Source organism: Aquila chrysaetos, chromosome 10 (assembly GCF_900496995.4).
Source record: "Aquila chrysaetos chrysaetos chromosome 10, bAquChr1.4, whole genome shotgun sequence".
Lineage (NCBI taxonomy): Eukaryota > Metazoa > Chordata > Aves > Accipitriformes > Accipitridae > Aquila > Aquila chrysaetos.
Window position 1 is genome coordinate 11,144,720 of NC_044013.1, and position 27,535 is coordinate 11,172,254.

Sequence of the window (27,535 nt, forward strand, 5' to 3'; positions counted from 1 at the left end):
CCATAATTAGGCACCCCGGCCCCAGGAATGCGAGATAAGGGCCGAGGCCTCGCCGTCACCCCGCGGGGCTGCGGCAGGGAGGGGGGGGGGGCACACGTGTTGCCGCCACCTCCAGCCTGCCATCCCACCCAGGGAGGAGGTGCCCCCCCCACCCACCCCCAAGAAGAGGTGCCCGGCGCAGCGCTCGCACGATGGACTTTATTCGAGACCTGGCGGGATGGAGGAGGGGGTGCCGGGGTGCGGGCACCCCATGGGTACCCGACGGGTGCCGCCGCGGCGGGGCGGGGGGGGCTCCGGCAGCTCCCGCGGGTGTGCACACGCGTGCACACGCACATACGCTCCCAGGTGTGCGCACGCGTGCGCAGAGGCAGAGCAAAGCCTTCCACCCGTCTGCAGGCAGCCCGTAGCCCCCCCCCCCCCCCCCCCCCAAAACCATCCCGGTGCCGTGGGGAGCAGCCGCTGTTGCCGGAAAGGGGGCGGGTGGTGGCGGGTGGCAGGGAGCCCATCGGCATGGCGTCAGGCCTGCTGGCCCCTGCACCTCCTCATAGCTTGGCCATGCAGGGAGAGGGGAGCTAGCCCCACGCTGGGCACCCCACGGCGGGGAGGGGGAACGAGTGCTGTGCCTGGCGGAGGTTGATGGAGGGTGCTGGGGGGGGGTGGTGCGCAGGACCAGGGGCGTAGCGGGTGCTGGGGGCACCCCGGGGTGCAGGGCTGGAGGGGGGCCGTGGCCGGGCCGGGCGAGGAGCAGCATGCAGCGGGCGAGCGGCTCCACGAGAACACGTGCCATGCGGGAAGGGGGACACAAGCGTTGGCAAAAAACTGGCATTCCTCCCCCAAATGGCGTGCCCGGACCCCCGGCACGGCCTTGGGGGGCCCCCGAGCTGGGGTGCCACCCCCGGCCAGGACGGGGGAGCTGGTCGCCCTTCGTGTAGGCACTTGGTTCCCTGCTAGGGGTGAGTGACTCAGTGACGGGGACGTCGGTCCCGCCGCCTCCCCCCTTTCTCCACCCCACGTTGCCCCACGGCAGACTTGGGGGTCCCTGGCTGGGCTGAGCCCCCTGCTGCGGGGCTGGCTTGGGGGTGCTGTCGCTGGTGGCCCAAAGCCCCCAGCCTGGGGGCCCATGCCATGCCCACCTGGCCCCCAACCGGCCCCGCAGTCTCCCCGTGCCAACCCCATACACGTACAAAAGTATAGAAAGCCGCGGCACCGCGGCACACCTGCGGCCCCCCCCCCGGCACCCCTGTTGGCCCCGTGCCCCGAGGCAGCAGTTCACAGTTTAAAACTCAGTCCGATAAAAGCCGGCCGGGGAGAGAGGAGAAAAGCCCCCAAGCTCCCCAAATCCCTCTGCCGCCCCGAGCCGAGGGTGCTGGGCACGACGCGGGGGCACCACAGGATGCTCGGAGAGGTTCAGCCATGCCAACGGGGGGGCGGGGGGGGCTGTGCCCGAAAGATGAGCCCGGGGCGGTTTGAGGGGGGAACATGCGAACAACCGGCCCCACTGATTCCGTCCCATCAGTTTTGGGGGGCACATCTGGGCATCAGGGCAGGTGTCAGACCCCCCCCCCCACAAAAGCCCTTCCCTGTGCCCCTTTCCCGCTCTCATGCAAAAATCCAGGAGGGCAACGCTGTGGCCAAGCGGCGCCAGGGCACGGCGGGGGCACACTGGCTGGGGGGGCTGCAGCGGCCCCCCGAACCCCCCCCCCTGCGCCCAGACAGCGAGGGGGAGCAGCGGCAGGGCCCGTCCCTCGCCCAGTGCGGGGTCCGGCCGGAGGGCGGCGGCGGGGGGGCTGAACCCCCGCCGGGAGAGGCAGGGCACCCCAGGGGGGCATCAGGGCTCTTCGGCCTCCTCCTCCTCCTCCAGCGATGCCACCCCGGAGGAGGCGACGTCGGAGACTTTCCGGCGGAGCGGGAAGTCCTTGCTCAGCACCACCTCATCCTCAGCGGGCGAGAGGCAGGCTTCGGCGTAGGACACGGAGTAGAGGGAGTCCTGGCACCGGAGCCGTGCCAGGCCCCGCAAGGCACTTTGGCTGGCCGGGGGGGGCAGCTTGGGCAGCAGCAGGTCCTCGCTCCCCAGGGAGCCCAGCAGTTTGGCAGTGAGTTCGGAGGGGGACACCATCTCCAGGCTGCAGAGGCTGGAGCAGAGGGTCTCGGGGGAGAGGGTGTGCGAGGAGTCGCTCTCCGGCTCGCAGGAACCGTGCCGCACACCCAGCTGGCACAGGTGGCCCTGCAGCAGGTCTCGCAGCAGCGCGCTGGCGGGCACCGTGCCGGGCAGCTCTGCGGAGAACCGGGATGCCCAGGGTCAGTCCAGGGCTGACGGCACCACGGGCTGCCGGCTGCGCCCCCCCACGCCAGCCCCGTGCCCCGCAGGATGGGAGCAGGGGGATGGAAGCAGTCCCATGCCAGGCACTGTATCCCCTTTGCCCACAAATTGCTGCACGTGTGGCACCGGTGACCACCAAAGGAAAAGCAAAGTATGCCCTGGCACCGGGGATGGTGGCACGTTGCAGGGCTTCCCCATCCCCGGCACGGGCACTGCTTGCCATGGTGCCAGGCAGGGACACTGCCCCGTAAGGGGGTGGCCAGGCTGGGGAAAGTGCCCAGGCATCGGGCACCCCACTCCAACCCTTGGCACTGGCAGCAGGACACCAACACCGGCAGCCGGAGACCTTGCCTGCCTGGTGGGTGCCTGCTCCCCATGGTGCTTACCGGTGGGCTGGGAGCTCTCTGTGGAGGGCATGAAGTCCTCGTCGTAGGACTCGTCGTTGGAGTCGTCCCCGTCCACCGAGGACCAAGCTCGCAGCTTGGCCTCAGCGATGGCAAACTGCTCCGCCACTCCTGGCACGGGACAGGCACGGGTCACGCACGCACTGGGAGGCGCCCCCAAAATCCCCCCTGCCCCACCGCCTCCGTGCCCACGGTGCCGTGGTACCGACGGATGGATGGACGGATGGGGACAAGCCGCCCCACCAGCGCTGCCCTCGGCCGCAGCGGAGGAGCGTGCCCGCCGGCCGTGCCCCGCGCGGTGCTCACCGGCAGCGAAGCGTGCCTCCTGCTCGCCCTCGCTCAGGTGGCAGTAGGAGCTGAAGGCGCTCTCCAGGGCGGCGGGCGGCTCCACCGGCTTGCACCAGCCCTTCCACTCGATGAGGTGGGCGACGCGGCCCTGCGCCATAGCCGTTGGCTTCGTCACGTGCTCCTTCACCACCTGCGAGATGCCTGCGAGATGTGCCCCCGCGTCAGCACCCCCCGGGCACCCCAAGCCCCCTCCGCAGAGCCCATGACCCGGCACCCCCTGCCTCCAGCCCTTGGGACCTGGGACCCCCATGCCCTCCTCTTGGGTGCCACCAGGGAACCCAGGGACGCCTTGAGCCCCCCAAATCCCGGAGGGCTGACCCCAACGCCCTCCCCAAGAAGCCCAGCCCCCTCACCCACAGAAGACATCCCCCCCCTTCCCCGGATGCCCCCGGGCCACGCGAGCAGTTACCGTGCAGCGAGGAGCGGGCCAGGGCGGCAATCTCCTGGATGGTCAGCGCGCGCCGCGACTTGGGCAGCATCTCGACAGTGTCCTCAACATTGACCTGCCGGAGCGGACAGGGGCGTCACGGCCCCCGGCCACCCTGCCCACCCCTCTGGGACCCCCGTGCCCCGGGAGGGGGCTCGGCCCTGCTTGGTGCCCAACCCGTGGGTCCTGGCGTGTCTGTGCAGACAGGCGTGTTACAGGCACACACGCACACGTGTGCAGAGGGATGTCACAGCCGCTACGCACGGGGCGGTGGGTACACGCACGCCTGTGTGCACGCTCGCGCCTGCGCTCTTATACGTGCATGCACACATGTGCACGCGCAGACGTGCTCAGTGCACACACCTGCACGTGCCGGCTCACATAACCACATGTATACACACACACACACAGAGACACTCATACACATGCACTGACCACAGACACACACATGCACTCGCTGCACACACACGCCCACTCACACACACGCATCCCCTCTCTGCAGATAGGGCCCTCCTCACCGCGCACACACATGAACTCACTGCACGCACACGCGTGCTCGCTCCATGTGTGCGTGTACTCTACACACACGTGCACCTCCACACATGCACGCGCACGCACACACGCGTGTGCACGCCTGGTACCGCTGAGCGTGCCCCCCAGCTCGCACACGCGTGCGCGCGCAAGGCCACCACGGCCGGCCTCCCCGGCAGCACCCGCCGTGCCAGAACATCCCTCCGCACGTCCTCGTTGCCCGTCCCGGCCACGCCAGGCCCCGAGCCCGTGGCCACGGGGGAAGCGATGCAGGATTTGGAGGCGCGCAACAAATTGCATTGCCATGGCAACGAGGCACCGTGGACTGATTTCTCCCAGGATACAGCCCGGCTTGCGGCTGACGTCAGAGCAGCCCCGGAGCCCGGCTGCGAGCTGGCAGGGCCGGGTGGGCAGCGGAGCCCCACGCACCCCCAGCCACGGCCAGGCCGGGTGCCCCGCCGCGGGGTGCCGGCACACGGGCACCCTGGCCGGGCACGGCTGGGCTCGGCGGTACCTGGAGGAAGTCCTGGCTGTCGAAGGAGGCCTGGCGCACCAGGCGGGGCAGCGGGCGGGTGGCGCTCAGTGGCGACAGTGCTTTCACCTCCTTCCACTCCACGCACAGCGTCGTGTCCACGGCCACTGCGGGAAGAGCCGGGGCCGGTCTCAGCACCAACGTCCTGCCGGCAACCCCCTCAGCCCCCCACCCCGGGGACGGCGGCTTCTTGCTCGGTCTGAGACCAGACACAACTCGTTGCAGGGCTCCTTGGGAGCAGCTGGGTGCTGCGGCATGGGTGACTCACGCTCGGGCAACTCTTCCGCCTCTGTCAGCGGTAACGCACGGCCCCAGCCTGGCACCGGGGTCCGGGCGCCCGTCCCGGCTTGGCGGCTGTTTTGGGAGGGGTGGGGGCAGCTGGACCAGGCTGGGGGGGGGACGAACTGGGGCAGGCGGACGTGGAGGGAGACGGCGCTTGGCCTTGCGGCGGGGGGCTGGCGCCCCTCCACCATCTCCAAAATACCCCTCCCCAGTTCCCCATCTCTGGGGCAGGAGGGAAAGGAGCAAAAAGGGATGGGGGCAATAAAAGCAGCTGCAGCCGTCCTCTGCCCCAACAGCCTGACCTCCTGGCACCGGCATCCCGATCGGATGGGTCCCTGCCCCCTCGGGCACTGACACTCAAGCACCGGGGCCAGGGAGGGTCCCCTGTCACTGCGGCCCCCCAGGCCAGGCCAGTCCCCAAGGGGCCGGGGTAGGATGTCCCTGAGGAGCCTCATTCTCCCTGCACCAAGGTGGGCCTGGCTGATCTAAACCGTCTGTGAGGTGGGATATGGGGGGCCAAACAGTGCTCCCCCCAACCCCCATCTGGGGGTAGCCCCTGGCTCCTGGAGAAACTGCTGATGGCATTGCCCCCATCCCCAGCTGTGGGCAGGGGCACCCTGTGGTGATGCTCCAGCATCAATACACCTAACCCCCTAGCAACAACACCCCCAGGCCCCCCCCCCCCCAGCGTGTCTGCAACACCCCCAGCATCGTCCCAGCCCCCACCAGCCCCAGCCCCCAGAACACCCTCGGATCACGGCCACAGCCCTCATCGCCCCCATCCCTCCTGCAGCACCCCCAGGACATCTGCAGCACCCCCACAACACCCCTGTGGCATCCCACACCCTGCAGCACATCCCCGCCAGCCCCCATAGCCCCTTCAATAGCCCCCCAAACACCTCTATCCCTCTCATAGCACCCCCATCGTCTCCCAGGCCTTTGAACAACACCCCAGTCCCACACCCCCTTCCCAGCTCTCTGCACCCCCCCCATACCACCCACCGTCTTCCCTAGAGCTGCACCCCAGCCCCTTCAGTCCCCCAGCCCCTACACACCCTCGCCTCCCGTATCTCCCCGCACCCCCTGGGCCACGCGGCTGCCCCAGAACAGCATCCCCAGGCCCCAAACCCCCATCCGTCTAGAGCCCACATCCCCCTCCGTGTACCCGCGTCCTCCAGAGCCCCTCAAGCTCCCTGTACCCCCCCCCATCCTTAGGCACCCCAACCCTCCGTGCCCCCCTCCCCACCTCCATACCTCCCCACATCCCCAGCCCCCATAGCCTCCCAATCCCCATAAACCACCCCCTACACGGCCACCCTAACCCCTAGACCCCCTCAGCTCCCCCATAGCAGCCCCCCCACCTTCCCACATCCCCCCAGCCCCCAACACCCTCATCCCAGCACCCCCGGCCACCCCACAGCAGCCTCCCCACAGCCCCCCCTACACCCTCCGTACCCTAAGACCCCCCCCCCACGGGCCCCAAACACTCCCCCCCCCCCCGCCCCGGGTCCCAGCCCGGTGCCGCTCACCCACCGATGGTGGTTTTGGAGCCGATGCAGCCCATGCTCCCGGGGGGGCCCCGGTGCGGGCACTACCGCTGGCTCCGCGCCGCCCGCATCGCCCCCCGGCCGCATGGGCGGCCCCGGGCAGCGGCCGAGCCCCACCGGAGGCTGCTGCCGGGTCGGGCCGGGCCGGGCCGGGCCGCGGTGCCGGAGCCCCGATCGGTGCCTGCACCGGGCCGGGGAGCAGCACGTCCAGAGACGTCACTGCTGGGGGAGGAAGAGGAGGGAGACGGGGGAGGCGGGAGGGGGGAGGGAGATGGGGAGGAAGAGGAGGAGGATGGGGGAGAGGGAGGGAGAGGAGGAGGAAGGCTGGAGAAGGGAAGGGCGAGGGGGTGAAGGATGAGGGAGGGGAGGATGGGGGAGAGGGAGGCTGGGAGGAAGAGGAGGAAGGGGAGATGAGGAAAGAGAGGACAAGGGGGATGACGGCAGCCGGGGAGGATGAAGGAAAGAGGGGGGCTGAAGGAAGAGGAAGAGGGGGACGGAGGAAGAGGAGGGGGGCGCGAGGAGGAGGAGGATGGACGAAGGAAAAGGAAGGGGCTGAGGAGGAGGAGGAGAAGAGGAAGGCCGGGCACCGCGGAGAGCGCCGTGCCAGCACCGCGGACAGCGCCGCCCCGCCCGGCCCCGGGGCGCCGCGGCCCCCGCCGCCCCCCGGCCCCGGCCCCGGCCCCGGTCCCGGTCCTCCCCGCCCAGGCAGGGGCACGGCCCGGCGCTGGGGGCCCCGAGCGAGCCCCTCAGGGGGACAAGGGACAGGGACCCTCCAGCAACACGGCCCCAGGCCTGCCCACGAAAGGGGGGCTCAGGCCCTGCCTCCCCCACCCCAACCCACAGAGGGGGTGCTGCTGCTGGAGTGAAGCTACAGCCCCTGACATGGGGCTGGGGGTCCCGCCTCGCCGGAGCTGGGTTTGGGGCAGGAGGGTGCAGGCTTTAGGACATCACCTCTGACAGCACCACAGCGACCTCCCTTGCAGGAGATCCAGGCCAGTGCTGATGCCAGGCTGAGGCGATAACTTGCAGCCAAAGCTGTCTGTTCGTTCTGAAACCTAATGATGGCAATTAACACTGCAGAACCTTTTCCCTGGCACAGAAGGGCACTGCCAGGGTGCCACCCTCCCCCTTGGCAAGCAGACTACCAGAGCAGCCTAAAGGCCCTCCCTCTTTACTCACTTACTCCAGGGCAGGGGGAGCTCCTGGCCAGTCCCCCCCCCCCGCCAACACGCCCTGCCGGCTATTCCCTACCAACTGCTTCCCAGCATTAGCGCTGCCAGGGCTGCAGCTCAGACAGATCAGCCTCTAATCTGGGGAACAGCCTCCGGTTAATTATTCTGTACCCTCTGGGCCATGGCCAGGGTGACTCAGCAAGAGTCAGCCCAAAGCACCAAAGACCAGGCCAGCCCTGAGTGGGACCAGCCTCCATCCCCAACAGGGACACCCCATCGGGGACCCTGAGCAGGGCCAGGGGCAGCTCAGCCTTGCCCAATCTCCACCCCACCTGCAAGACAAGGCAGGAGGGTGCCGAGAGAAAAATCCCCCCCAAAAGAGAAGGTGTGGGGGGAGCCCGGCCCATATCTCCTGCCCCAAGGCAGAGCCCGAGGAGACCACACAGGTCCTGCCACTTCTGTGCCTGCGGGAAAAGGAACATTTGGGGATGATGGGGCTCTGCTCCACAGCCAGGGTGCTGGCAGGGTTGCCCACTCCAGCATGGGACACCCTGTGCCAGGCAGAGCTGGCGAGGGGGGGCCCAGGGGGCCTGGCTGGAGGCACATCCGACCCCCTTGCCCGCCTCCCAGCCCAGCCCAGGGGGTGGGGGGGTACCTACCATCTGCCTTGGGGTGCCAGGGGAGGCTGGCCCCTGCCTGGGCTCTAGGCTGGCACCCCATGCCAGCCCAGGCGCAAAGGACATGGGACAAGGGGCGGCAACAGCGGCACACGGGGCATTATTTAGCAATGTTCTTTTATTTCCAGTTTTAAGGTGAAAAGATGCCTTTAAATCTTCAATTAAATACTCCATAAAGAAAAAAAAAAAAGCAAAAAAAAAAATTATTTACAAATTCACGTGACCAGTAATTGAATCCTTGTTTTAATAATTACACGTGCGGCTCGTCACATCCGGCGCTCTATAAATACAGGGGACGCGGATGGGGGGCCGCCCCGTCGCTTGCCCAATTGTGGCCTTAAACGTTTGGGAGGAGGATGGGGGCTTTAAGGAGGGACGGGGACTCAGCCTGGCCCAGAGAGAAGGGGTCACCCCCCCTCCTCCCCGGCACCCTCCCCAGGTGTCAGAGCAGGAGCTGGGGGGGAATGATTTATATTTAAAATAAAAAACCATAGAGGGGGGGTCCAGGCAGTGATGGAGGAATAGAGAGAGGACAGGGGAGGGGGAGAAATCACGCTCCTGTCCCCAAACCAAATTTAATAAGTTTATATATATATAATCTCTCTATATTTCAGCAAGAAGTGGGGAGGAAGAAGAGGAGGGGGGAGAGGAGGGGAGAGATATGTCCCCATCCCATCCCCCCTCCCCATGACATGAGTCTGGGGGTGCTCTGCCCCGCTCCTGGAGACCCGGTGTGCCTGCGCTGGGAGGAGGGAGAGGAGGGCCCCTGAGGGGACCCACGGCAACAGCCGCCTCCATCAGCATCCATTTATTATCATCGTGACAAACTAGTACAGGCCTCGCAAACAGAACTGGGACAGGGGGAGGAGGGAGAGGAGGAGAACTGAAAAGAAAGAGGGGGGCTGTGGGGGGCACAGCAGGTCCCTCGGCCCTGGCATCAGCAAGTCCAGGGGGGCCGGGGGTGGGAGGGGATGGAGTCACTCCCCAGGGTGCCCCGCTCTCTCTCCCCACTTCCTCCTCCTCACGGTTGCTCAGTTGTTGTCCGACTCGTCCTCGGCTTCCCGGAGCCAGGTGAAAAAGGCTGTCACCGATTTGAGAGCCACCCCTTTGCCCTGCTGCTCAGCCGGGTCCTTGCTGGACTCCCACTTGTAGAAAGCCTCCTCCTTGATGACATCCTCGTCGTAGAGGGCGTCAAAGAACATCCGCAGCAGGTCTGGGGGAGAGGACAAAGCGGGGCCCCCTGCCATTCCCCAGCCACCAGCCACCCTGCTGGGGTGGGGACACACCTGCCACCCCCCCTTCCTCAGCCCACCCATCCCGCAACACTCACTGGGAGGCTGGTCCAACTTCACCACCAAGGCTTGCAGGGCGTAGAGCGCCTGGAGCTCCTTCTGCTCATCCCGCAGGTACTTCTGCAGCAGCTTGGCTTGGTTGCGGATGACCAGGGCGTCCAGGCGGTACGGGTTCTCGACTGCGGGAGACAGGGCGTGAGAGGGAGGCAGCGTGGGCAGGGGGACACGCACCCCCCCGCCTCACCCTCGTACTCACAGACAATGGCCGAGTGGCACACGGACGTCATCAGGGCCCTGATAAACGTGTTGGACGAGACCTGCTGCTCGCTCAGGTTGGCCTGGAGGAGGGAGGGTAGAGGGGCTGTGAGGTGGGGAGGGAGTCAGGAGGGAGGCCCCAGACCCATGGGCGCTGCACCCACACCCTCACCTCAATCCAGTCATATATTCTTTGGTTGTTCGGGTTCTCCTTCAACAGTTTGTCCAATTGCTTGCACAGCTCCTCTGAGGTCAGTTCCTTGCGGCTCGGTGTGTCTGAGCTGTCCCCCATCGTGTACTCCAATTTCTGGGGGAGCGGGCAGAGACGAGCTGTTAAAGGCAGCATGGGGGAACACCACACTCCTGGCAGCAGGACCACCAAGGGTCCCCCCACAGCCCGTCTCTGCTCCTCACCAGCGCTGAGCTCCCACCTGCTCTGTGACAAATTTGTTGACATCCTGGTCCTCAGGCAGGAATTCCTTCCAGCTCAGGCCCCCGTCCCGCCACAGCTTGCCTGCAGTCTTCTGGCTCTGCAGGCCAGACAGACAGTCAACACCAGCACCCCATGCCCTCCATCTCCAGGAAGGGGGATAACATAGCTTGACCATGCCACCCCCATGACCCAGACACAGCCAGGGATGCCCCCTGCCGTCCCCTCTGGTGGCAGAGGGGCTCAGTCCCCGCATGGCAAGCTGCCCCCCCCAAACAGGCTGCCAGTCCCAGAGGCAGCAGTCAGCAGCTACGCAAGCCCCATGCACTTACCATGCCCTTGCACAACAAGCCCAGCACCTCAACCAGCAGCGTGGTGGCCTTCCCAATGGGGACCAGGGGCTTCGTTATCTCCCTGTGGGGCACAAGAGACCTGGTTGAGCTACCTGCCCCCAGGAGCCCCCCATGGGACCCTGCGGCAGCCCTGCGGAGGGGCACGGCCCTCACCTGAACAGCTCCTCCATGGGGATGCCTTCCTCTTGCAGGATGGGGGTGATGAGCTCGGCCAGGTACAGCCAGATGTGCGGGATGTCAATCTCCATGTCTTCTGCGATCTCCAGGATCTCCCGCAGCCTGCAGGGCAGAGGGGGGCCATTGGGATCCAGCAGCCCCCGTGCCCTCGGCTGGGAGGGACCTCAGGAGGTCTCAGTGATGAGCCCTGCTCAAGGCAAGGCCAAATTCAAAGCCAGGCAAATACCAGGTCAGGGCCAGGCTGCCCCAGCCCCTCACCCTTTGTAGTACTGCTCCTTGGAGAGTGTGCCCGCCTTCACCAGCTGGCACAGTAGGACCCCCATGTGCTCGCGGGAGATGGTGCTCCTCTCCAGCGTGGACTCGATGCCGTTCTGCACAAAGATGTAGAGCAAGGAGGGGCTGCCCAGCTCCTGCACGCACTGCAGGGCCTCCTGCGGGGAAAAGGGGGGGTCAGTACTGCCCGACAGCCAGCCCTGGCTCCCCCCGCCTTCCTCATTCAGGCACTGCCAGCACCCTGCCCGACACTACTACCACCCAGGGAAGCGGATGGCGTGTTACACGGGTCATATGGAGCTGTGCCTGGCCACCCCCTCCTCACCTTCATGTCATTGATGTGCAGGTATTCCTCTATGATCGCCTTGGATTTCTTCTCCAGCTCCTCTTCCGACAGCGCAGGCTTGGGGGATGCTGCGGGAGGTGCTGGCTCTTGCTTAACTGCGAGGAGAGAGCAAGGATCAGGCACCACCTGGGACAGGCAGAGCCCCAGGCTGCAGCCAGACCCCCAGGACACCGCTCCTCCCCAGCTCACTGGTCTCTCGGCTCCTGTCCCGTTCCTCTGTCATGCTAGCAGCCTTGCGCACGGCCTCGGGGCCACCCTGCTTCTCCCGTTCTCGGCTCCTGTCCTCTGTCTCTTTGCTGAAGCTCCTCTTCGTGACGGCAGATCTGTTCCTGTCTGCTCGCTCGCCCCGGTCAGGACGCTCCAGGCGGTCGCTGCCCTTCTCCGAACGCGACTCCCGGTCCCCTCTGTCCCCAGCCTTCTCTGACCTGTCGCGGCTGGAGCTGCTCCTGGGTGGGAGGAGGACAGACACAGTATGAAGACCCCATCGCCACCCTCCCTGACCCCAGACTGCAGAGGTCTGCGAGGCAAGGTTGTCCCACTCCAATCCCAGCCCTTTCCAGGGTCTCTTCTAGCACTTGACCACCCTCAGGGGAAAACATTTTTCCCTGTTTCTCCCCTATTCCAACTCATGCCCTTTGCCTTTCAGTCTGTCCCTTGGCACGGCTAAGCAGAGCCTGGCCCCATGCTGCCCACACCTTCCCCCTGCTGCAGGCTGTGGCGAGTTTCCCATTGTTTTCCTCTTCTCCTGAACAAACCCAACTCCAACTCTCCCTGGGGACCTCGTGCCTCAGCCTCCACAGGACTCCCTCTAGCCCATCAATGTCCATCTGGTCCCAGGACCCCCAGATCGGACCCAGCACCCAGGTGTGGTCCCCCAACAGCCGAACAATGGGGAGGAAGCCCAGGGTGGGGTCAGCCTTCTTTACTGCAAGGACTCACCACCAACTCTGAGCTCCACCCTGCCACAGGGGATTATTCCAGCCCAGACGCCATACGTTTGCCTACATATTGACCAACCACTGCCCGATTCAGAGGGCTCCTCCCTGGCTGCAGACCAACACGTGCACACGCCAAGGCAGGGCTGGCCCCTCACCTCTGCACCACGCGGCGCGACTCCAGGCTCTCGGCAGGGGTCGACTGCTGGAGTGCTGAGAAGCGGTTCAAGGTGCTCGTGGCTGGCCGCCCTGAATCAGATGCTGGGCGTGAAAAGAGGGGAGTCTCAGAGTTCGGCACCTCCCCGGGTACAGGAACCACCGGGGGAAGGATCCCCCCTCCCTCCCTCCCCATCCAACAGCACCCAGCCAGCCCCACACTGCCTACCTGAATCTGCAGGCTTCGCACCAGACCCTCCGCTGCTGCCTTTGCCCCAGCTCAGCCGCCCGCCTGGCGCAAAGAGCTGGTTGTTGGAGTCAATGGATCCAGGCTGCAGGTGGAGAGACAGAGTCAGGTCTGAACCCCACACCAAGGCAGGACCTGGGCCAGGCAGTCGGCTCAGCTGCCCACACTGCACCCCCAGCCTCACCTTGGTGATCTTTGTTAGCCTGCTGGTGTCAATGGGCCGGTTGCCCTTGCTGATGGGCACCGTGTTCCAGCCATCATCTGCAACCAGGCTCCCGCGCCCACCTGGGCACAAGGGGGACAGACATAAGGCACAGTCCGGCCTCAAGCAGTGCCCAGTGGGAGTAACCCACTCCCGGCAGCCTCAGGTGCCCCCGAGCCTGGGTACTCACTGCTGGAGGATGGCCCGGGGGGTCCTCTCCTCTTGTCCTTCGACATGAGCTGCTGCACTTTGATGTGTTCCCGATGCTCCTCCATCTCTGCTTCCTTGTGGATCTGGTCTATGGTTTTGGGGCCCTGGTCTCCTCGCCGCGGCACCCAGCTATTCTGCAGAGGGCAGGGAAGGAGGGAAGAGGGCACTGAGCTGACTGGAGGATGGAGGCTCAGGCATTCCCCCTTCCCAGCCATCCCACCCTCAAAGCCTCAGGCCGGTCTCCTGCCTCGGCCATCACAGCTCCCTGTGTGCTGTGGCAGCTTTTGGCACAAAAGGGCTCAGATTCCAGAGCCCCCCTGCATTAAACAGCCGCCAGTTACTGTGTGCCCACTATCACTACCATGCTAACCAAGGGCTGGGGGCTAGCATGGTGTCTCTGGGGCTGGCCACAGCTTACATACCCATCTCTCCCCTCCCGGGGACACACGGACTGCTGGCACTCAGAGGACACAGACCAGCAGCTCCATGGGACCAAGCAGGGGACAGAGGACAGTCCCCAGGCAATAGCAGGCCACACGCCTTACCCGTCTGAGGTCGATCACATCCTGCAACATGAAACGGATTCGGGATGATGTCTTCTTCTCTTTGATGATCTTCTCCATCTGATTGAAGTACTGGTCCATCCTGGGCTATAGAGGGACAGAGTCACGGTCAGTCACATCCCTCCCAAAGGCAAGGGCAGGGCAAGGCAAGGCAGGGCAGGGCAAGGGGTACCTTGGCCTTCTCAAAGTCCAAGTCCTTGCCAATGGTGGTAAGCAGGCGGCAAAGGCACTCAAGAGACTCCTCATCATGGTTTTTGAGCAGCTTCACCACGCAGTCGTGCATGATGGCCTCCGTCAACATCTTCAGTTTGAAGAGCTCTCCAATGAACTTGATGTTGCCCAGGGATCGCCGGCGGGCCTTGTCCCGCGCCTCCTCCAGCTCGTCCTTCATGCGTGCCTTCTCCTCAGGCTGCAGGGAGGGCACAACAGGGCAGGTCAGAGTCCAGAGCTGCCCCGAGAGCACCCACGCCAGCCCTCAGCTGCAGCCTTCCACCCCAACTCACAGCACTGGCATCATCCATCTCCTTCTGCCGCTTCTCAAAGATCTCATCATCGTCTTTGTCCTTCTCAAACTCCTTCTGGCAGCGGTTTAGCAGCAGCTTGCGGAAGTTCACAGTCACCGTGGGCTTGTCTGTTGTGGGCACTTTGAGCTGCAGTGAGATGTACAACCCAGGCAAGGAGCATGAGTCGTGTCTTCCCCAAAAGCTGGCCAGCTAAGGCCCAGGCACTGCTCAAACCACGTAAAAGCCACCCTACACCTTCGTGATACCCTGCTAAGACTCTGGACTTGGTCCTCCAACCATGCACCCCAGTTTTGCCACCCCACACAGAAGGACCTGCACCCTGCTGAGCTCAGCTGAGGCCCCCGAACAAACCCCTGCCAGCTCGGTGGGAGACCCCCCTCAGCTCCTGCTCACCCCCATAAGGCAACGGCACATATTAGCATAGGCAACAGAGAAGTTTGGCTCCGAGATGGCCTTCTCGAAGACGAGGTCGATGACACCCTTGAGCCGCTCCTCCGTGTCGATGGACAACTCCATCACCTGCTTCATCAGCTGCTGGAACATCTGGGGCGTCAGCTTGTTGAGGATGCTGCGGACGCGGCGGAGCAGTTCCTGCAAGGACAGCAGGGTCAGCAAGAGCCGGGCATGTCCCCCCGCTGCCCTCTCACCGCCCACCTGCCCCAGCTCCCACCTGCGTCTTGATGTTCTCAGGATCCTCCTCCTCGGAAGCACGCTTGCTGCTGGGTTTCCAGGCCTTCTCGGCCTTGTTCAGCTTGACATCCTCATTGAGGGACACAGTGGCAATGATTTTGCGGGGCTCCTTCCTCTGGCTCTGCTGGGAGCGGCGAGGACCCAACCCTGAGGGCTGACATGGGGAGAAGAAACTCAGCCCTTTGCTCTGGGACCAGCCAAGCTGGCTCCTGGGGTGTCCCCATCTGCCTTGCTCAGATCCTCAGCTCCATCACGGACATCAGTGGCCCAGACACAGCGGCTCGAAGGCTTGATCATCACAGAGAGGCGGAGGGGTGCGGTGTGGGTGAAGTGAGGAGATACTCACCAGGCCCCGGTTGCCCATGACGGGCCGGCCAAGGTTGGCGAAGGAGGGAGTGAAGTCAGGGCTGCAGTTCATGCCGCTGAGGCGGATGGGGTCAAGTGCCCGCAGTGGGGTCTTGTTGGCCTGCGAAGGTACACAGGGCTGAGGATGCCCGGGGGCAGAGGAGCGGGATGGATCCATCCCCCAGCCTCAGCGCCGGGACAAGGAACTGGAAAGAAGGCCCCAGACATGCCCCCCCCACACCAACCCCAGGCTCAAGGCTCGTTGCAGATGCTGCAACAGGACCCCGAGCACAGCAGGTAAGTCCCTGCCCTGCCTTGACAAGGCACAAAGAAGAGCCAGACCCCCACCCGGGCACCACCCACGCTCCCCCAATTTCCAGGGCCGCACCGACCTTGTCCAGCACCACATCTGTGATCTGGGGCAGTCCCTCGGGTTTCTGCATGCTGGCAAAGATGAACTGGAAACCCAGCAGGAACTCACGGTCATATCGCTTCTTCTCCTCAGGGTTCAACGGCTTCCATTGCTCTGCAGTGGGGTGCAAGAGGAAGACCCTGACGTGGCCTGTCCTGTATCCTCCACCCTGAGCTGTGGCAGGTCCGGGCCCACGCGGGGACCAGTAAGGTGGGAGGTAGACAGGACCCTCATGTTGGGACCTCTGTCCCCCACCCCATGCCAGGCTTGGGGACAAGATGGGAGGAGAGCGTGAGGTTTAGGACAGCCGGGCCATGCCACCCCCACCCTCCCCACCGCTGGGTCCAAAGGTGATGGCTCCCAGCAGAGGCCTGGGCCAAGGCACGGCTCACCTTCCTTGTAGCGGTACTTCTGGTCAGCAGCCTTGCTCTTCTCTGGGGCCAGCTTGTCCTCCTTCTCCTCCCACGTCTCCTCAGACTCTTCCTGTGGACGGGTGGGGGCTGCGTCTTCTGCTTCACGGGCAGGGGCGGACGCGGGGGGCTTGTTCTCCACCTCCGAGGCACTGTCGCTGATCTGAGACTGCATCGGGAGGGACAGAACAGCAGTCACCCCATGAGCCTAGTCCTGCCCCCTCCACCCTGCACCCAGGCATCTGCCACCCCCTCAGATCCTCATTACCATCACAAAGCATCAGTGGCCCAGACACGATGGCACAAAGCAGAGTTCATCACAGGAGGAGACGGGACACAGGGTGACCCCCGGACACCCCTGGGACACTCACCTCTTTAAAGGCATCCAGCAAATCGCCTACTGCCTCCTTCTTGTTCAGCTCCTTCATCCTTCGCTTCTTCTTTGGCACCGACATGGCGACTGGGAGGAGAGGCAGGGAGGTGAAGGACGGGAACCCTCCCAGTCCCCCACATACCCTGACAGCAGCTCCAGGATCACCAGCGAGGCCCCAGTAACACCAGGCGAGCTTCAGGATGGGGCCGTGGGGAGCCACGGGGATGTGGTCCTGCCACCCCAGCACAGCCCCCGTCCCCAGAGACACCGTGTACCCACCTGGACATCTGCAGCCCTGCGGATCCTACACACAGCCCACCAAGGCAGCCCACTCCCTAAGCGTGCAACTGAGAGTACATCCCATACACACCTCACACCTCTCCCCATCTGTCCGCTGCACCCCAATTCACCCTGGGTCTCTCAGAAGCACCCCATCCACACCTCTTTCCTAGCGCAGTGCTCTCCATCCTCCTTGGAGGAGGATCCCTGCAGACACCCACACCCCTCTGCAGGGCAGCCCTTATGGGGACATCCCCACACACACCTCTGCCCCCACTTATGCTCCCCTCCCTGGCACCCCTATACACCACCCCATACAGAGGTGCTCCCCAGAAGCACAACTGCCCCCAGGTCACCCTCCTATAGCCCCCTGTATCCCCGCACAGGGTGCTCTGTATGAACACATACTGTGTACCCATCTTCCCTACCCTCCCACAGTACCCCTACGTAACCCCCACACTCCTGTGCAGGGAGCTTAAAAAAAAAAAAGAACAAAAAAAACCAACACATATCTTTGCCCCAGCACATCCCCAGGGCACCCCACTTTCCCCAGGCATGCCTATGTACTTGCATACCCCTACGCAGGGTGCCCCACACAGCTACAGCCCCACAGCTCCGCATCTCCCCTGCCACCCCTCCACCCACTGCACCTCCCCGTGTCCCCGGACGGCTGGGGACAGCCCTCAGATACAACCCCAACTCACCTGCCCTACACCCCCACATAAGGCATCACATAAAACACACTTCCCTCATGGCACCCCATTCCCCATGACGCAGGGCACCCCGACACATACACTCCTCTATACCCACGCCATACTCCTGCATACGGATGCATTCCCCAGACATCAGTCCCCATCTTGCCATCCGCAGGCACCTTGTCCCCCCCAGCACCCCATACCCACATGCCCTGGGTCACCTAACCCCGTCCCCCTCTCCAATACCCTCCCCATACGCCATGCCTAGCACCACACCTGGGTGACCCCCCCCCCGACGTTACCCAACACCCACCCTGGGGCACCCCGCGGCCCCGCACGCCCCAGCCCAGCAGCCCCAACCTTGCGCGGTCGCCCTCCGAGGTCTGCGAAGGGGCAGGGGCCGGGCTCGAGCTCCGCTCCTGGGCCTCACCCGGGCCTTCGCTCTCCTCCTCCTCCTCCTCCTCTGCCGGGGGGGAGGCAGGAGTGCTGGGCTGGGCCGGCTCCTCAGGCTCCGAGATGGGGCTGACGTCCGACTCGGGCTGCTCCTCGCTCGGCTCTGCTTTGCCGGTGCCCTCCACCCCGTTGGGCAGGGGCAGCTCTTCGGGCTGGGCGATGGGGGAGTCCAGGGTGGGCATGGGCACCGGCGCAGGCACCGGCACCGGCTGGCACGCGGGCACCTCAGGAACCGGCTCGGGCACCTCCTCTAAGACCCCGTTGGCCTCAGCAGCAGGCTCGGCGGCCGGCTCAGGGCAGGGCTCTTCCCGGGGCGGCGGGGGGCTGGGGGAGGCGGGTTTGGCGGGCGCTTCGGGGGCCTGCGGTACGACAGGCGGCGGCGACGGCGCGGCCGGCACCGGGGGCACGGCTGGCATCGGGGGGACAACGGGCACCGGGGGCACCTCGGGGGGCGCGGGTGCCTGCGGGGTGGGCTCCGGGAGGGGAATGGCGACCTCCTCCTCCTCCTCCTCCTCCTCCTCCTCCTCCTCCGCGGCCACCGTGTCCATGTCGGGCGCGGGCACGAGGGGCAGCTCCGCAGCCCCTGGCACTGTAGTGATGGCGCTAAACGTCTTGTGAGGGTCGGGCGGCGCCTCGCCCAGCTCCACTTTAGTGTCCGCATCCACGGGGGGCTCCATTGGCACCAGCGTCACGGCCGAGAGCACCACGGGCTCCACCTCGGGGATGAGGGGAGGGGGAGGTGACGGGGACGCCGACTTGCTGGGCTCCAGGGAGACGGGCTTGCTCACCACCAGCGCCGGCTTCGGGCGGTCATCTGCAAGGTGGGCGGCATTAATGGGGAGCTCTCCAAGCACTCGCTCACCCCGCACCCCCCCCCCAGATCCCTCCATCTGCAGGAGGAATAAGGACAGATGTGCCAATCCCCATCACAAACGGGTGACCAGGACGACAGGGGCCCTCCAGGGGACAGCTGGGGTGAGCAGACAGCCCCCATAAACTCTCCTGGACCCAACGTGGGGGCACCAGTCACCAGGTATGCAGGGAATGCGTTTGACCCCACAAGCCCCAGGTGAACGGAGGAATGGCAGGGCTGGCATCTCGCACCCCGCAGTGCCAACAACATGGAGCCTGGCAGCAGCCTTGCTGGCTGGCACACCCACCCCCAGCACGGGCACTTACCTGGCCGGACAATAACTGCTACATGGGGGGTCTCTCCGTTGGCCTGGGGCTCCAAACCGCTTCCAGCCTGGGGGGGCAAAGAGGGACTTCAGCAGGGCCCCGTGCACATCCCGCTGCTCCAGTCAGGGAGTCGGCGGGGGGGTCCCCTTACCTGTGGAGGGGTGGGGGTGGATGAGGTCCTTGCTCCGGACATGATTTCTTCAGTGATGTCCTTGCCGCCTTGGTTGGGGTCTCGTATCCGGATCTGTCCCCGGGTCAGGGCAGAGAAGGGGAAGCTGTCAGCGGGGTGGGGGACAGAGCACATGGGCCACCCCCTTTCCCTGGGCCTGACACCCGCAGGACACCCCCTTCTCTGAGAGAAGAGGCTCATTCAGCGCTGTGCCTGCCCTGGCCACGTGCAGCCTAGGGACCCACGGGTGGCACCTCCTCTCCCCACAGGGCACAGTGCCCCACAGACACCGGCCTGTCCCAATGCCCGGTGGACAGGGACAGCGTGGGGCATGGCGAGCCTTGCAAGCCATCGTGCCAGGCAGTCGGAGCCAGCACCATGTCCCCAGGCCAGTACATGTCTCCGGGGGTCAGGGGATCCCAAGGCATCACTACACTGGCACAGGGGCTGCGGGGACCCCCCTTCCACCTCAGGGAGAGCACAGGGGACTGGCCTTGGCACGCAAAAGTCACGGCGAGCTCCCTGCCACCCCGGGCACAGCCCATACTCCTGCAGCCTCACTGTGGCTGCCGTGGGTGCAGCAGGAGCCACAGGGCACCCTGCTGGGAAGTGAGTGGGGGACACACACGGGTCCGGGACTCAGGTGGGGGGCACAGTGCAGCCAGAGGTCTTACCCTCCCCACCCCCAAACATGACCTGCTTCAAGGGCAGCAAGAGCAGAGCCTGAGGGGCACCGAGGCCCCTCTGCTGAGGAGACGCCAGCATCCCCCCTCCCTGGCCCAGTGGCACCCCTTGCCCCCCACTGTGGGGCCATGCCGGCAGCCGCCCGGCTCCCCGCTATAAATAGGCCCCGCGCGAGGCCTCCGAGTGCCGGCATCTCCGGGAGCAGACAGCAGTTGGCAGCCGCGGCACCCCCACCCCCCCCAGGAGCCGTGACTCAGCACAACGCTGCCCGCCGGGACAGCCAAGGTTGCCAACACCCGTCACGCACCCCAGTCCCCTCACTGAGCGCCCCCCAGCCTGGGAGGGCAAGGCCCCGTGCCGCCCCCCCCCTTCCACAGCGTGCTGCACCACATCCCATCCTGCACGCCACAGGTACCCGGGGCTGGCACCGTCCCCTCCTGCACGCGAGCCCCCCCCCCATGCCTGGAGGCGGATGGCTTCTTACCGTCTTGCGCTCTCGTTTTGGGGGGATCGGCGGCTGCTGGCTCACAATGACCTGGGCGGTAGGGACCCCCGCTGGGAACTGCTGCACCCCCTGTGCCGGGTAATAAGCACCCGCTGGGAGGAGAGGAGAGAGCGTCAGACCGGCCCAACCTAGATCCTTCAAGCCCGTCCTGGGGACCCCCCGATCCCCCAAACACAGGGGTCTGTCGAAGCCTGGGGAGCCCGTGCCGCTCTGCAGTGAACCCCCATCGCATCCGGCCCAGGTCGTCCCAACCCGCTTGACAGGCCTGACCGAATTCCTTCCATGTGAAGCAGAGCGTCCCCGCGCCGCCCCCACGCCCAGCCGGGCCCTGCGGGCGCCTGCCGTGCCCACCGGCTCCACGCCACCGACGGCCCCGCCGGGACGCTCGGCCATGCCAGGTACGGGCGTCCCGGCTCCACCGGCAGCCGCCTTCCTGCCGGCACCCTTATCTCCCCAGGGCCGGCACCAGCCCAAGGGCGGCACCAGGCAGCCCCGTCCGCACCCTCCATTCACACCCAGGCCGAGGGGCTCGGGCTCCCCGCGCAGCCCGAGCCCCCGGCAAGCCCAGCCCGGAGGAGGGAGCTGTGCCGGGGGCCGGAGGCAGAGCTGGACCCCATCCAGGGTTGGCACAGCCCCTGAGAGGCGCTCCGCTCCTCCCCGGGCATCCGCAACCATCACCCCAGAGCGGCACCACGGGGATACGGCCATGGGGGGGGGCAACACAGGCACAGCTGGGCCCTGGCCCCCTCTGGCTCCAGCGCCTTCCCGGCTGCGCTTAGCCTGGAACTCGCCCAAGGTGCTCTGGTGCCTGAGCCAGGGACCCCTCCCTCTGCCCAGGGGGGAGAGGGGGCAGCGGCTGGGCTTCTCACCCCAGGATGGGCCAGGGGGAGGGAGGGAGACCCCCCGAGCTGTCCAGCCCCAGGGACCAGGAGGGCCGGCTCGTCTCGCCCGTCGAGGGGCACGCCATGCCAGGCCACCCACCCAGTCTTGCGGGCAGCTTGCCCTGGGAACAGCTGCAGCCCCAAAGCGGAGGCAGGGGGAAAACCCATCCCGGGACCCCACAGAGACACCCAGGGGATGCCCCAGTGTCAGTCACGAAAGAGCAGCCGTGCCCTGGCCTGAACGCGGGAGCCGGCCGCTGCTGGGGCCCACCTCCCTCCTCCAAGGGGCCGGCTGGGCCCCAGGACAAGAGGGAGGGAGGACGGGCACGTACCTGGCTCAGCAGAAGCCCATCTCTGCCCCGGTTATGCTTTGCTGCCGTGCCGGGGCCGGGCCGGAGGCCTCGGCTCACATTTCTGTGTCTGCCGGGCCTCCCGAGACCGACCAAGCCTAAATATAGTCACAGCCCGGGTGGCCACATGCGAGGGGGGGGGAAGAAGGGGGGGGCTGCTCACACCGCCGCTTCCCAGCGCCGGGAGAGGGCAGGCACGGAGCAGCCCTGGCACCTCAGGCTTGGCTCCTTGGGGAGCGGGGAGCTGAGGCTGGGGGGGTCAGCAAGCACAAAACTGCTCACCACCTTGACGGTGAATGTGGGGGAACAGGGGATAAAGTCTGCCCCAGCCCTCCGCCAGGAGAGTTAAACATTAAACGGTCCCGATTTGGAAAAGGGTGGGGGTGGATGGACCGGTGGGACACGATGCGTAGCCCTCAAGTGCTGCTGGGAGACAGGCAACGCCCCCTGCCCCCCCCCCTAAAACAGCCTGTAACAGAGTCACAGAGATGGCCCCAGCAAGCTGGCAAAGGCAGAGGGGTCTGTGCTCAGCTCCTGAGCACAGGGTACTGTAGGGAGGCCAGAGGCAGGGGAGCAAAAAAACGGGGGAAGTGCTGGGGCTGGAAGAGTACCGGGGAGCAGAGCAAGCCCCCCATCTGTACCGTAAGTCCCGAACTCTGTGGGGCTGGCTCCAGGGTAAAAACTAGGGGCACCGGGCTGGACCGGGTACTGTTGGGTCGGGACGACGTACGTGGAGCGACCCTGCAACGGGGGAGAAGAAGGGTCAGTTACCTCCCCTGTGGGACACGGATGTACCCCCAAACCACTGATGTATCCCCAAACCTGCCTGTGAACCAGCTGAGCGCCAGGGCAGGGAGCAGGATGCAGGCAAAACGGGCACCAGGTGCCTCGGAGGGCTGGCGGGGACGGGGACCAGCGCTGCCTGCCACCCCTCTACAGAGGCAGGCAACACCCTGCTCAAATCAGTGGGTGCTCAGAGAGCCTGGGGGACCCCTTCCGCCCTCCCAAAACAGACCTGGGCTCCAACCCCGGGCAAGACCCCCCACCAGTGCCCACCCCAGCCCCCTCCCGCAGAGCCCGGGGCACGGCCCTCACCTGTCCGGGAATGTAATAGGCTCCTTGGGAAGGTGTGTAGGATATCTGGGAGGGTATCATCATCACCTGGGAAGCAGCCGGATACACATGGGCAGGGGGGCCGGGCCGGGCCGTCGTGTTACTCTGCACGCGGGACGCGCTGGCGGGAGGCTGCGCCCTGTTCTGGTAGAAATGCTTGGGGAGAGATGGGGCACGGCGTCAGGTAGAGTGCCAGCACCCCGACTCAGCACCGATACACGCAGCAGGGAGACACCACGCCACCACCCACCAGCCCCCACCCCCCCCCCCCGCCCCAGGATGCAGCCCCCCACCACGCTCCCCAGAGCTGCCCCCCCCCACCCCAGCACCGTCCCGTCCCCACGCACCTGCGGGGCCGCCTGGGTCCACCCGACCCAGCTCATGCCCGGCGCGGCCCCCTCCCAGCCCGATGGGGGCCGGCAGCTCCAGCGCCCGGAGCCGGCCACGGCCGCACGCAGCTCGGCGGTGGCGGGTCCCGGCGTGCTTTACACCGGTTCCCGGCGCTCGCATTGAATGCTGGGACCTGTAGTCCCGCCGTGCTGAACCGCGCCGGAGCCGGACAGTCAGGGTATGCAGAGCCGGCTATTCCCCCACCGGCCCATGCCGTTCATCCCGACCCGGCTTCTTTGCCGGGCGGGAGCATCCCCGGGAGCAGCAGCTCAAGCCCAGCGGCAAGCGGGCGTGAAAGGGTCCGCGCACACACCCCGGTGCAAGGAGAAAGCGTTACCTGAAGAGACCTGAATCCTCCCTGTTAGCAAGTGCACGCGTACAGAGGGAAAAGGGGAAAGAGAGAGACAGGAGTTACCCGCATTGGGACAGGGCTTGGACACCGGGTGGCTGGCACAGGAGGGGACAAGGAGGCTGGGGAGCCCTTTGCCCGGTGCGCACATCCCAAATCCACCAGGGTCCCCTGTAGGGACCCCCAAAGTGCAGGGAAGGGTTTGAGGGGCTCCCAGCCGGCAGAACCAAGAACGTCACCAGATCTGTCCCCAGCAGCTCCTCCACACAAGAGGGCTGAGGGAGGTCCAGAGCCTTGCACTGCACCGCAGGGCCTTGGGAGACCCCCCACAAAGTGGGGAGGAAGAGGAAGAGGAGGATGAGGAAGGGCACAGGCAGAAGCAGCAGCCTGGGCTGGGGTTAGCACAGGCACAGCCACATGCTGCAGGCTTCATGCAAGGAGGAAACTGGGGAGACACTGCAAGGAAACCCCCCCATCAAAGTCAAGCAGGTGTCCCCCACCTTCCCCAGACCAGCCCGTCCCCCAGCTCTGGGGTCCCCACGTGCTCCCTGGCCCTTCATGCCCGGGGTGGGTGTTTCTGTGCAGTGTCAGGGCAGGGTGCTCGGCATGCGGGGTGGTGGAAGCGGGTTAGTACCTGCTGGTGAATAGCCCGAGGCCCTGCTGGAAACTGAGAGAGGAGGAGAGGGAGGTTTGGGGCAGGGGAGGAAGGAGAGAAGAGCAGTCACTCGGTGGGCATCCCCGGCTGGAGGCATCTGCCCCCTCATCCCAGGGCCGGGAGGTCCCCAGGCAGCCGTCGTGGTCCGGATCACGGGCACGCTCCCCCTCGCAGGGGCACGCAAGCCCCGAGGGGCACCACGGGGCTCCTCGCACCCCGGGCACCATGGCGGTGGGGGCTACTCGGCCAGGAAGCAGAAAGCTGCTGGATCCCCCTGCGTCGCCCCCTCCAACCCAGGGCAAAGCCCTTACCTGGCGCGGCTGAGAAGGCGTATTCATTTGTGAGGTCGGTGCCGGGTTAAAAACCACAGGTGCCGTCTGACCGGGTGGGAATGTCGGCTGGAAGGAGGCAGGGAGGGAAGGAGATGGCACCGTCGCCCCCGGCATGAACTGGTGGGGGGGGGGGGGGGGGGGGGGGGGGGGGCAAAGCTGGGTCTCCCCCACCCCAACAGGGCCAGTTACCTGCGGCAGTCCAGGAGAAGGGGCAGGGTGCGGGGCTGTCGGGGCTCCTCCTGTGGGCTGTGGAGCTTTGTTCATTTCATGGGGTTGTGCATAAGGATCCCCTCGCTATCTGCGGGGACAGGGACAGCGGGCGTAAGGCGGAGGCGGGCAGCACCCCGGGCATCTGTCTCCTGTCTATGTCAGCCCCGAAAATGTGGCGTTTCCAGCCCCTCAGCGTAAAGCCAGACACCAGCCCTGCCCCACGGACGGCATCACGCCAGGGCGCAGACACCCAGCCACCCCCTCCTGCCCCACTGGGGCACGGGGACGGGGTGAGCACTGCCAGGCCACCCAGCCCGGGCAGGTCCCCACACCCTGCGGAGAAAAGCCCCCCGTTGTGCCCCAAACCCAGCCGTGCCCACTGGCAAGACTGACCCCCTGCCCCGAGGTGACCCCGCGGAGCGCGGCCGGGCACCCCACACAAGCAGGCACCGGTGCCCGTGACCTGCCGCCAGCACCCAGGCCACCACCAGTTCCAGGGGGCTGGGTGGGCCGGCGGCACCCGGCGTCAGCCGTGCCCGGCTCCACCCCGGCTGACCTACTAAGCGCTTCCCCCGGCCGGCCAAACCTGTTCCTGCCGGTGGCGCCGGGTCCCCGGTGCACGCCGCAAACACCTACCGGGGAGGGCAGGGAGCAGCTCCTGCGTCCCCCCCCACCCCACGCTGCTGACGCTCCGGCCCACTGCCCTGTCCAGGGGAGCCCGCAGCCCCCCACCACCACCGGCACCCAGGCGGCCCGGGCACCCTCCCGGCTGTCCCAGGAGGGACTTGGCAGCCGGTACCGCTCTCCCCGCCCCAGTGCAAAGGCCGCCGGGGCAGGAAGAAGAGGCGGTGACCCCCCACCCCGCCGGGGGTCCCCTGCACCCCATGGCACCCGGCGAGCCCCGAGGGAGCAGCCGCGGTGCCTCCAGTAACCTGACGTCCGGACGCGTCAGCGCTGCCGGCCCCCAGCCCCGTGCGTGTCTCCCCTCCGGCCCCGACGCCAGGCCACACCGGCACCCCCGGGCCACGGGGTGCCCCGACCCCCCCCTGCCCCGGGCTGCACCCTGACATGGGGGGGGGGGGGGGGCTGCCACCCCACCACAGAGTTCCCCCAGCCACAACCCCACTGGAGATGGGTCCTGCTGAGGTTTCAGGAGGTGGCAGGGGCTGGGCTGCACCCCCCCGGTGCTCCCCCCAGCCCCCTATGCACTGGGGAACCGAGATCCTGGCACGGACAGCCCGGCACGGCTTCCCGCCCCCCAGCCCCGGGACACGGCGGCCTGGGCCACCTTAGCTCGGCCTTGGCACCCGTCACCCCAAAAAAGAGGAGGGGGGGGAGGTGGTGGTGGTCACACAGGGGATGGGGACGCCCGGCAACAGCCCCCGGCACGGGCAGACCCGGCCTCCCCGGCCCCCCCACCGCCGGCACAACCGGGAGCGAGCAGAATACTCACCCCCCCGCGGGAAAAACCTGGGCCGGCTGAGCGGGCCTGCAGAGACCGTTCATCCGACTGACTTGGAGAGAGGAGGGAGGGGGAAGAGACAGATCAGCCGGGGCCCCGCCGGGGCGGGGGGGGGGGAAGAAGCCCAGCCCGGGCCCCGCGCTGCCCCCTCCCCGGCCGGCCCGGCTGTGCCCGGGGCGAGGCGGGTCCCGTCCCGGTGAAGGGGGGAAGGGGAACCGCCGGGGGGGGGGGGGGGGAGTTGCAACAGGAGGAGCCGCCGCGGCCGCTGCCTCCCCCGCGCCGGGAGAGGCCGGGCCCACGGGCCAGCGCCGGGCCCGCAGTCGGGGGGGGGTCCCTGCCCGAGGCCGGGTCAGCCAGGCCCCGTCCGAACGGGGAAGCGGGAGGCAGGGCTCCGCGGCGGCGGGGGCTGACTCGCCGGGCGGCCGGGGCGGCGGTGGGGTGGAGGGGGAGAACGACGACATACGACAAGGCGGGGAGAAGGGGGCCCCGGCGGCGGGGTCGGGCCAGGCCGCGGCGGCGGCGGCCCGGGAGCAGCCCGCCCCGCCAGGCCCGAGCCCGGCCTCGCCCCCAGGCCGAGGCGGCGGCCACGGCCGGCTGGCGCTGCCGGCTCCGTCCCGGGGCGGCGGGGCAGGCCCGAGGCGCCGGCACCATCTTGGCGGCGGGGGAGGAGGGGGGGGGCGGGGAGGAGGGGGGGGGGCCGGGGCGGCGGGGCGCGGCGCGGGGCCCGGTGCGGCATCCGGCGGCCCCGCTCCCCCCCCCCCCCCGCGGCGGCGGCGGCCTCTGCCAAGGACACGTGTCACTGCCGGCCGCCGCCATGGCCCGCGGCCCCACCGGCACCGGCGGGCGGGGCGGGGGCGGCGGGGCACGCACCACGTGCGGCGGCGGCGGGCAGCGGGCGGCGGGCTAGGGCGGGCGCAGCGGCGGGAGCACGTGCGCGGGCGGCGGCGGGGCGCACCGGCCGGCACGTGGGCGCGGAGCGGCGCCGCGCTGGGACCACCGGGGCGGCGGGCCGGGCCGGGCCGGGCCCGGCGGGGAGCGGAGCGTGGACGGGGCAGGGCAAGGGAGGGGGCCGGCGGCGGCTGTGGTGGCGGCGGCGGGGCGGCGCCCACGTGGTGGCGGTGGCGGCGGCGGCGCGGAGGGGCCCGGCGGCGCGAGGCCCGGGGCGGCGGCGCGCGGCCCGGTACCGGTACCCCCCTCCCACCCCACCCGCCCCCCCGCGGCGCGCGCCCGCCCCGCCCCCGCCCGTTACCTTCAGTCTCCTTCAGCGCGCGCGGCCCGACGCAGCCGCAGCGCAGCGCAGCACGACCATTTCCGGAGCCGCGCCGCGCGCAGGGGCGGGGCCGGGCGCCGCCGCGGGGGAGGGGCGCGCGGGGGCGGGGCCTGAAGCCGCTCTGGG

At 67.2% G+C, this 27,535-nt stretch overlaps 2 protein-coding genes and 2 non-coding genes across 4 annotated transcripts; all 4 read right to left on the bottom strand.

Annotated features, from left to right (window-relative positions):
* Positions 1 to 184: 184 nt before the first annotated feature.
* On the bottom strand, positions 185 to 6,708 carry FAM131A (family with sequence similarity 131 member A). Its single transcript, XM_030029251.2, is given in 7 exon segments — positions 185 to 2,274; positions 2,707 to 2,835; positions 3,031 to 3,213; positions 3,482 to 3,575; positions 4,545 to 4,669; positions 6,378 to 6,421; positions 6,423 to 6,708. Coding segments are annotated over 7 exon segments (1,077 nt in total). The 5' UTR covers positions 6,479 to 6,708; the 3' UTR covers positions 185 to 1,828.
* A 1,759-nt stretch (positions 6,709 to 8,467) lies between these two features.
* EIF4G1 (eukaryotic translation initiation factor 4 gamma 1) lies at positions 8,468 to 27,468 on the bottom strand. The gene is given in 36 exon segments (XM_030028484.2): positions 8,468 to 9,453; positions 9,571 to 9,711; positions 9,789 to 9,870; positions 9,960 to 10,094; positions 10,219 to 10,317; positions 10,550 to 10,631; positions 10,724 to 10,849; positions 11,006 to 11,178; positions 11,346 to 11,461; positions 11,556 to 11,812; positions 12,460 to 12,562; positions 12,687 to 12,789; positions 12,889 to 12,989; positions 13,097 to 13,250; positions 13,662 to 13,766; positions 13,852 to 14,088; positions 14,183 to 14,329; positions 14,597 to 14,794; positions 14,874 to 15,047; positions 15,240 to 15,377; positions 15,631 to 15,764; positions 16,043 to 16,229; positions 16,432 to 16,520; positions 17,768 to 17,780; positions 17,782 to 18,674; positions 19,040 to 19,106; positions 19,191 to 19,283; positions 20,377 to 20,489; positions 22,270 to 22,369; positions 22,724 to 22,897; positions 23,469 to 23,489; positions 24,115 to 24,147; positions 24,447 to 24,533; positions 24,657 to 24,765; positions 26,131 to 26,191; positions 27,389 to 27,468. Coding segments are annotated over 34 exon segments (4,932 nt in total). The 5' UTR covers positions 24,732 to 24,765; positions 26,131 to 26,191; positions 27,389 to 27,468; the 3' UTR covers positions 8,468 to 9,271.
* LOC115347828 lies at positions 15,123 to 15,198 on the bottom strand. Its single transcript, XR_003925638.1, has one exon. It is a non-coding gene; the product is annotated as a small nucleolar RNA SNORD66 (small nucleolar RNA).
* LOC115347826 lies at positions 16,310 to 16,386 on the bottom strand. Its single transcript, XR_003925636.1, has one exon. It is a non-coding gene; the product is annotated as a small nucleolar RNA SNORD66 (small nucleolar RNA).
* Positions 27,469 to 27,535: the final 67 nt, after the last annotated feature.